General features: G+C 50.1%; 1 protein-coding gene across 1 annotated transcript in view; it reads right to left on the bottom strand.

Annotated features, from left to right (window-relative positions):
* The window catches only part of AAK1 (AP2 associated kinase 1), a 58,665-nt gene that overhangs the window by 5,628 nt on the left and 42,938 nt on the right, over positions 1–10,099 (bottom strand). Inside the window, exon 17 of the mRNA XM_033519385.1 lies at positions 7,987–8,088. Coding sequence (XP_033375276.1) covers positions 7,987–8,088 — 102 coding nt within the window. The remainder of the gene's footprint in view (positions 1–7,986; positions 8,089–10,099) is intronic.

The following is a 10,099-nucleotide window of genomic DNA, read 5'->3' as shown; positions in this document are numbered from 1 at the left end:
CACTGCAGGGATGGCCCCAGAACAATCCTGGGAAGACCTGGACAGCCCAAACCCTTCTGTTCTGGGACAGAAAACACAGTGTTTGCTCCCAACACAGTGGATATTGTCAGGAACAAGGTGGCTGATGGAATTTGTGCTCATTGCCTGAAGACCAACAAGGAGGTTTCCAAAGGCCCTTCCCAACCTGAGCCCCTGAGAGGAAGGAAGAGCCAACACCAAAATTCCAACGATTCCTCTGAACCTTTGCCACCCAAACCCAGAGCTTGTTCCCACACCCCAAGGCTGAGAGGAAGGGGAATTGCTCCAGGTGCTGTGGTTGTGTCTGCAGCACCCAGAACAGGCTCAGAACAGCCCTGCTGGGGCTCCACCAGACCCCAGAGCCCTTCAGGGGGACACAAACACCTCCCCTGGCTCCAAACCAGCTACCAAACACCGATTCTCAGCCTCTCAGGGGAATGCCAGGCACCAAACACGTCCCAAGGGAGTTCACCCTGTGCCCCCAGAGCTTTCACACAAACTCCTCAGTTCTGAGCAGCACCAGAGCCCGTGGGACGTTCACAGGTTCTGGAGAGTTTAAAACAAATCCCCAATCTCCACTCAGCTCTCATTTCCATTCTGCAAACACCTGGTGAGTATTTCCTGATGAAGGAGGTCTAAGAACAGACCTAAAATCTCGTGTTTCCACCCACACCCATGAACAGCTACTTGAAAAAGCAATAAAATAAACATTCACATCTGCTTATTTAATAGCATTATTAACAACCCAGTGCATTTGTCATTTTTTCCAGAACCCTTGAACAAGCGCCATTAGATTTAAAATCTTAAACATTCTTTAAAAGTACTTTAATTCACAGAAATCTTTGTTTCTAATATACAGTAGATGGTTACTTTTTAAAATCCATTCTCTTTTCATATAATCTCAGTATCTGACTATACAATAACTTTCTATCTATAACATCTTCATGTTTTCCAGTCCAGCTCGCCTGTGCTTTAGGAATATAAAACAAAAAAATAATAAAGTTCTATCCACAATTTTCCTAAGGTCATTTCCATAGTTCTCATGTAAAGCTTCTCTTGGAAAGTGCAGTATACACATGTAATGATACAACACACTTAAGCAATACTTTTATTAATAAGTGTAGGTTTTAAAAGAAGAGTAATGTAGAGACACAACCGATGGGAGCTCTATGTACAGAATTTGTTAAAGGTGGTGTTGGGGTGGGGAGGAGGAGGTGGAGAGGGGAAAGAGGAGTCACAAACTCGGGGCACTTCCCTTCCCAGCGAGGTCAGCACAGACATTCAGTCGCTCGCACTTTCGCACTGTCACTAATAAATACAGCTACAAACACAAACACAGGGAGCAGGAAGCTGGGGAGAATTCCACTACAGAGGAAGAGTCCTTCTGCTCACTCAAATACGAGATAGAAACTCTGGATTTCATGGGAAGCCAAGGAGAACGAGGTGAGCGTGTCCAGCTATCGACAAACCGAGCGTGTGACGGGGAAAGAGAAGGGAGAACCCGGGGAGTTGTAGCAGCACTGATTGAAACCCCCTGAACCGAGTGCATGCGTGTTCACAGAGACACTGGGGAGCACAAAGGCCCACAGGGATCTTGCTCTACTGAAACAATGGCTCCATACTGAACTGGGGTGCACTACAGCAGTTACCAGAGAAAATGGAGAACCCAGAACAGATACCAGATGCTTGACTAAAACCAGGATTAAAAATAGACAAACAGCCGTAGGACAATTTGTTTCATACACAATTTACATCAGGTTGAGGGGATTTTCTTCCAGTCAAACACAGAAAAGAAGTCACAGAAAATACATCTGCTGTTGCCACAGCGCCCTTTTCACCCAAAGAAAGGTCAGTGAAACTCCAGCCACAGCCATACTCACATGGATTTGGTTCAAGACCTTGTTACGCTTCACTTAGGGTCATTTCTGCAGCTTTAACAATCTGGCTTTTTTCCTTTTTTCTTTTCTCTGGTTTTCCCTCCCCCAGGAAGCGCAGTTTGTTCCCAGCAGGGTTGTTAAACAGCAAACCACGAGCTGGGGGCAGCTGGAAAACTCTTCACGTGCCCCATGAGCAGAGTACGGCCGGGAACTCGGGCCTTCCTCCTCCTCCTCCTCAGCATCTCAGAGCCACCAGCTCTGCTGGCCCGTGTCCTGCAGCTGGGGATGGCCCTGGCCCTGACCCCTGGCCCTGCTCCTGCCCACAGCCAGGGCTGGGCTGTGCCTGGGGCCACAGAGCAGCTCCCTGAGCAGGGCCAGGGGCATCTCCAGCTGCTCCCCTGGCCACAGCCAGGGCACAGAAAACCCCAGCAGCCTCACACAGAGCCTGGAGAACACAGCCACGATCCTCCCCAGGCCACAGCAAGCCAGGGGGAGAGGTGGCTGTTTCCTGTAGGCAGATTTTTCTCTTAATTAAAGGAACGAGAAAGAAAAAAAGCAAAAAGCAAAGCCCCAAAGAAGCACAACTGAAGGAAACTCTTCTGGCAATGAGACCGGAGGTTTGGGTACGTTACAGAAACTGCTTCTGCTACTGTGTCACTGCTACAGGTCTATGAGCTGATCCACCAGCAGCAAAGACCTGGCTATGTTGGGAAGACTGGACTCAGAGCTTCCACTGTTGTTTCTAGAATGCCCACCTGAAAGTGTGAGAGATAGGAATTCAGTATTGAGCAAGACACACACACACACACGACAGTTTCAGAAGTTCAAGAGCAAGAAAGAAAGAAAAAAAGTCAAAGCAAAACAGAGAATTTGCTCAAGCTCTTCTCATTTTTTGTACCAGGACAGCAATGAATCCCCTGCTCGCTCTTCCACCCTCTCCCCCCACACCAAACCAGCACAGCAGCCAACAAATCCCTGCAAACCAGATTTAACCAGAACCCTGGCCTTAATAAGGGATCCCAAAAGCAATTCAAGGACTCCCACAGCCCACAGAAAGGACAGGTCAAGATCTGAAATCCTGAAATCTGGTTGCTGTTCTAGGAGCATCTTTGGGTGCTGTGAGGAGAACTGGGCTGTTGTGGGACCTTCTGGAACCCCAAAGGGCAGAACCACAGAATGGTTTGGGCTGGAAAGGACCTGCAAGACCCCCTGATCCAACCCCCCTGGTCTCAAGCTGGCCTGTCCTGGCAGAAATCTCTGACTTCCAGCAGGAGCAGAGTTTGTCATGTCTGAACTGCTGTAAGGAGTGGCAGCCTCTGAAAGCCAAGACTAGTGCAGAGCAGGGGTTCAGCACATTCCTGCTGTGACCAAAAGTGGGAGTTTGGGAAGCCAAAAGGTTCTGTGATCAAATTGAAAAAAAGAAGAAAAAAGCCTTTTTTTTAAAAAAAAAACAAAAAAAAATGTCCTGGATTTGTCTTTAAACCTCCACAAGTACATCAAAAAATCCTTTCAATGGGGTGAGTGCAGAGAGGGAACTCAGCTCACTGATCCTTCACTGCCAGGTGTCAAACACTGCCTGGAAACACTGAAGAGCTCAGCACAATTCCTGCTGTTAATCCACCAGTGCTGCAGGTTCCTCAAACCCCCAGGGGCTGAGGCTGCTGGCAAAGATCTCCTGAATGATGAAAATGAGCAGCTGCCCAGTCTCTGCCTGCTCAGAGCTCCTCTGAAGAGGTGGGGACATGCACCAAACTCCTCACACTCAGTCCCACCTCTGAAAGACACCAACCAGAAGTGAAAAAGCCTCACTTCCAGCAGGAGTTTTGAGCTACAGAGGACTATTATTATTATTATTATTATTATTATTATTATTCTTTCTTGTGCCTCATGCCAAGCTCACCTAAAAGCCCAAAGGCCTGGGCAGTCAGAAGGGGGAGGACACAGCTCTCACTGCACTCAGTCACTGAGGGCTCTGTGCCCTTCTGGCAGGCAGAAGAAATGGAGAAATCACCCCATGGGAACTCAAATATTGCATGGCTGGTCTGGGACATGGAAATCTCCCAAGCAGAGAATCTACAGAAATTTCAAGGCCAAGGTATCTCACACCACACTGTTGGTATTTCACAGCTCAGGACTTGAACTAGTCACAGGTCCTGCAGCACCACCCAAAACTAATTTATAAATTCACTGTTTGTCTTTTTTCCTTCCCTTTTTCACCCTCACATCCTGGCTTACCTTGTGAATTTTTGGATATCAACACTGGGATTGGGTCAAACTCATCTTCTGTCACTTTTTCAGAGCCCTCAGGAGCATCAAAGCCTGATATCAGGTTAGTATCTTCTGCAGCAGAGAAGAGAAATAAGGGTAAAGAAGCAAAGACAGCAGAGAGGCTGGTTAGAATTGCCAGGAAGTGTTAGAACATCTTCATGTTTTCAGAGACAGCATTTAGAAGCAGGAGTTTTATTTAAAAGGTGAAATAAACTTGGTAAGTCTGGGTAGGAAAGAAGAGAGACAATTAAATAAGTGGAAGGGATCAAAGCAAACCAAGCAAGCCAAGCCACAAGAGCCAGAACAAAAGCTGACCAGTCTGAAGGCTCAGCTGGGTCTGGGGTCAGCTCCCAAGGACTGGAGGTGTTCTTTGTCATGAGCATGGTGTGAGAGCTCAGTCTGGCTCTCTGCTCCCAGCTCTCATGCACAGGGAGAGGAAAAGGGCTGGGGGGAAAGAAAAAACCACAGAAGAAATTCCAGTCATCTACATGAGACAAAACCCTGACCTTTCACAGGCAGCAACAAAACAAGGGCAACATCAAGTCAGATTTCCAAATTTACCTGCCTGGAAGTCTGGACATCATACCCAGATGCTGTGGGAGATTTTCCAGAGGCCCCTAGGGCAGTTCTGGGAGATAATTCCATTGATTTCAAACCACATCAGCTGCACTTCAACACTTGGTGGGAGGCACTCTGAACCATCTCCAGGGATGAGATGATTTCTCCACCTCATCAGGCAATTCTGTACCCTCAGAGCCTCTCACATCACTCCTTGTTCCTTTAGACACTCAAACACCCTCCCAGATCTGCTCCTCAACTCTGCATGAAGGATTTCTGAGAGCCCAGCAAGGACACATCAACCTGACAGTTTCTGTGAAGAGGAACATTCTGGTCTGACTCCTGGTGGGAATTAGAGATTTCTACCTAAAGCTGACTGGGATTTAACAGCTTTGGGGAGAGATGAGGCAAGAAAGTGCTCATGGCACTACTGTGTGCTCTGGAGGATCAGAGCCAGGGAAAACAACCCCCAAATGCTGTAGGAGGGCAGTGCAAAGTGCCCAACACACAAAGGTTTGTCTGAACAGGAACTGTCACCATCACCAGCTATTTACCTGTGCCTCTTCCCAACACCCTGGGAGCTCCTGCAAGGATCCCACTCCCATTTCTGCAGCTCCAGAGGCTGCTCTGGTCACTGCCCAGCTGGGGACAGCCCTGAGGACAGGGACAGCCCCATTTCCATGGCATTTCTGCAGCTCCAGAGGCTGCTCAGGACACTGCCCAGCTGGGGACAGCCCCTCCAAAGCCCTGGAGCTCGGCTCAGTGCCCTGTGCCACCCCAAGCAGAAGCATCCTCCCAGCTCTTACACACAGAACCTGGTGCTGAACTCAGCAAATGCAGATTCAGGGACCCTGAAGGCTCAGCACCAATTCCAGAGGCAGGAAAGGCAGCAGTGGCAGGGCTGAAGGATCAGCTCAGAGCCCAGGTGCCAGAACTGCTCCACACATTTCAGTACAAAGTGCCACAGGAGGTTATTACAGCACTGAGCAACTGCAACAACTGCCTGTTTAACCCAAAAGCCCCATGGGCAGCACAAACTCTTTCTGAAGTGCCACCAAGTGTAAAAATTTATTGCAGACTGTTTTTGCAGCAATTCCTCTGAGGCCAGAGCATTTCTGCTGCCACAGGGGAACTCACAAGTGAGCAAAGCACCCAGGAATCAGCACTGATGCTCTGGGCCCCTCTTTCAAGGCAATGAAGTGCCCTGAAGTCCTGGCCTTCCCCCTCAGATTTCTGTGTCATGTTTGCTGTGACACCACAGCTGTTCCTGTAAACCAGAGCAGCCTCAGCTCAGCTCCAGGCCAGGGGCAAGAGGGCCAGTTTACCTTTGTGAGGCTGAGCTGCAAAAGCTACGGGAGCAAACTCGTCCAGGAGGTCAGCAGCAGGGTTAGAGAGCAGAGAACAGTCAAGCAGAGAGTCTTCCCCAGTCAGAGAGTCTGGATCCAGGTGAGCAGCCCAGGGTGGCATTGAACAGGACACAAAGAGTGTTAAGCTCACATTCCCACACTCCCCTTCACCCTCACACAGGGAACCAGCACAAACACTGCCATTTCTCGTGGTAGAAGAGATTCCAGTGAGGCCAGAGGGTCCCAGCACCTCCAGCAGGGCTCTGTCTCTCTGAAGCTGAACAGAATCCCCCAGAGGCAGGTTAAAGTGGGAGCTCTGCAGAGAGGGGAGCTCCACCCCAGGGCAGGGCAGTCCCACCAGGCTCCTCTGAGAAGAGCCGAGTCCAGCTGCTGTGGGAAGTGGCCCAGTCAAGGCTGCACAATGAGGAAGGGCCAGGAGTCTCTTCTCGCCCCCCTGGGACAAACCAGTGACTGCTCCTGAGTTCTAAACCACTCCATGGGAGCAGTGCAGCAGCACCTACAGCCTGATGGTGGGCTCAGGGAACACGGGGCCGTGCAGTCACAGATTCTGCTGAGTGGGAAGGGACCCACAGGGATCAGAGCCATCCACACACACCCCAACAATCCCACCCTGTTCACCCCTGAGAGCCTTGTCCAAACCCTGCTGGAGCTCTGGCAGCCTCAGGGCCGTGCCCATTCCCTGGGGAGCCTGGGCAGTGCCAGCACCTTGGGGGAAGAACCTTCTCGTTCCTCCCAAGGAGGTGAGAAGCACTCCCTGAGCAAGGCCCCGCTGCCAGCAGTGGCAGAGCAGCCCCTGTGGGAGCAGCCAGAGCTGCTGAGAGCCCCCCAGCCCCTCCTGCCTCACCAACCTGTTCTGTTGGAGGCCACTGACTCGCTCTGGGACACGAGGCGCTGGGGCAGCGGCGCCTCCAGCCCCGGGATCAGGCTCTCCACTGCTGCGTCAGCTTTTCCTTTCCACGGGGACACAACAGCACAGGACAAGCCAGAGGTTAGTTTGCAAGCAAAAGAGAAGGAGGAACTGAGGCAGGAGTTGTCTGAATCTTTTACTGACCCTGTAAGTGTCAGCTCAAGGGTTTGTTTGGTTTTGAACCCTTTTATTTATTTTAATTTGTACAAGCCCAATCTGAAATGCCCAGGAGGTGGAACAGCAGGTCACTAACACCTGCCCTGCAGCTGAACAGAAAGAAAATATCCACAAGATCCTTGTCCAGCAAAAGGAAAACAGTGACCACTGGACTCCCCTTGCATTCAGATCATTAAAATTCAGACAACTGCCAGAAACTGCAAAAGTAGAAGAAGTTTTACTATTACAGGTAGTTATGTCCTTCCTTTCTACCAGAGCCCCAGGTCACACCCACCCACAGGAGCAGCTGGTGACCACAGCCTGCAGCCTGCAATCAGTGTCTGCACCTGGCAAGTGGATAAAAACAATTCTGCAGCACTCCAAAGCCCTGACCCTGCTGCAGCCAGGCTCCCAGCAGCCTGGCACGTTTATTCCCAGCGCTCCCCAGGTCCAGGCAATGCTGTTCTTCCTCCTCATCCTGCTGAGGGTCCATGGAGACAGACCAGCTCAGTGCCTGGGCCCTGGTTAAACACAAAATCTGGACCAGAAATAAAGGTGTTTTTGCCATTTTCCTCCATCAGTAATTACCATTCCTCTACCAAGAGAACACCAAGGGCACGGCTGTGCCACGTCACTGCCACATCAGCTGGAGTGCAGGGACAGACACCAAACCCTCAGTGCCCATCTCCCAGAGAAAAGGCAGATGTGTCTCAGCACCACCCAGCAGCTCCCTCAGGCTGTGCCCAGCAGCAGGGGCTGTTGTGGAGCCAGGGCTGGCCATGCAGGGCAGGACAGGACATGCTGTGACACGGAGGGGACAGGGCTGGGGCGTTACCATTGACAGCGTCTGACGTGCTGCCGAAGGGGTCAGCCAGAGGCAGGAGCTCGGGGAGCAGGAGTGCAGGCTCAGGAGATTTGAGTCCCTCAATCAGTTTTTCTGGGGCAAGCAGGAAAAGGAGGGAGGGAGGCAGTGGAGAGAAAAAGCAAAAGAAAGAAAAAGACAGCGTTAATCAGGTGCTCAGTTCATGGCTCACCTCGTGAGCCCCAGGAGTGTCTGCAGCACAGGGTGGGTGCACAAATGGCTCCAGAACAGAACCCACAGGGCCTGGGCAGCAAAGGACCTTCCAAAGCTCATCCCACCCCTGCCACAGGCAGGGACACCTTCCACAAACCCAGCTTGCTCCAAGCCCTGTCCAACCTGGCCTGTGACACTCCAGGGATGGAGCAGCCACGGCTCCTCTGAGCGACCAGAGCCTCACCAGCTCCATCACAAAGAGCTTGTGTCTTTAATCTAAAACCCACCCTCCTCCAGTTTCATCAGCCCTTGTCCTGTCACAGCAGGGCCTGCTGTGAAGTTTGTCCCCCAAAGTTTGTCCCCCAGAATCACTCAGAGGCATCAGAGGCCACAGAAGAGAGGTGAGGACACCCTCACCCACCGTGGGCTCCTGTCCCCAAGGAGCCACTGAGGAACAGCCCACACAGAAGTTTATTATTAAAGTTTCATATGCTGAACCCCACATTTAAGAAGTAAATGTAATGTAACCCTGCCTTCCCTGTGCTGGAATCTCTGGCAGTGTTTGTGTAGGGAGGAGACAGAAGAGCTGAGAGCCTGAGGAAGGAGCTCAGCCCCAGGAGCAGGAGCAGCACTGTCCCTGCAGCAGAGCCTGCCCTGGGCTCCCAGAGCTGCCCAGCAATTTACAGCAGCTTGCACATCACAGTGTCAGCCCCAGCAGCACAGCTCCTCAGCTTCCCACTGTCCTCACAGACAGCCTGGGAGAGAAGTTCATCTCAATTATTCATCTGCTGGATGAGTGATTTCCCAATCACAAACCAGAGCTGCAGAAATGAGATTAATTATTTAGCTTTCACAAGGGTTGCTTCCCAGAACAAGAAGAGGTAAAGAACAATTTCAGGATTTACTACAAGTACTGATCACCTGCAGTGGAACAGCTCTGATAAAATTGGCTCCACATGGACAAATCTGGCCACTCCAACTCATTGAAATGACTCCATTTACAATCTAACATTAGAATGCTATCCAACTGTCACACCTATATTTGAATTTTTGAGTTCACAGGTTGGTGTCATTATTTATTATCCAAAGAAACCCTGTTCACAACTGCACAAAAGCACAGGAATCCTGCTGGGTAAGACTTGCCATGCTGAGAACACCAAAGTTACACTTCTGCATATGTGGGAATAATATCCATCCTTTTCTACTGCCCAGTATAAATAATAAAACAGTCTAATGGCTTTGGAACTGCTTATTCAGTGCTGGCTTTGTTGCTTTAAATCACCACAACACCACCTTGTCCTTCAGTAAATACACCAATAACATCAGCAGTTGTCCCTTTGCATCTTCCCAGCTCAAGGTGTGAACTCATTGCTGCACACCCACTAATTTGCTGTGCATGCCTAATTGCTCATGTACAATTACTTTATCTCAGTGTCATCTTGGTACAAATAAATTCTCAGCAGAAATACAGTTGTTTATTACAGTTGTTATAAACAGCCAGGCACAGCCAGATATCTTCTCAGAATTTATGGGCCTGGAGTAGAGTTATGGTGATTAAAAACATCTCATTGAGTATTTTGTTCCCCAAAACAATGAAATTCCCTCCTCCAGCAGTCAGAGTGACCCCACAGAGCTCCCCTCACCAACACCCCAGGATCAGTCAGTGGTGAAGCCTGAAATAAGCTCATTAAGAGCAACTTGGCTCATTTTCCTGCACATACACAAGGAAATGCATTTCCAGCATGAATATTTCATTCTCCCTTATTTTAACAGATGTTTTGCCATGTTTTTACATCCCTCTTGCCAGCTCCTCTCACCAGCTACAATTCCACTAAGAATGGCAGGCATTCCACAGGGGGGGAGGAGGAGGAAGAGGAGGAGGAGGAGGAAGAGGAGGAGGAAGAGGAGGAAGAGGAGGAAGAGGAGGAAGAGG

This window comes from Parus major, chromosome 22 (assembly GCF_001522545.3).
Source record: "Parus major isolate Abel chromosome 22, Parus_major1.1, whole genome shotgun sequence".
Lineage (NCBI taxonomy): Eukaryota > Metazoa > Chordata > Aves > Passeriformes > Paridae > Parus > Parus major.
Note: the sequence above shows the minus strand (reverse complement) of the source record. Positions and strands in the feature narration are given on the sequence as shown.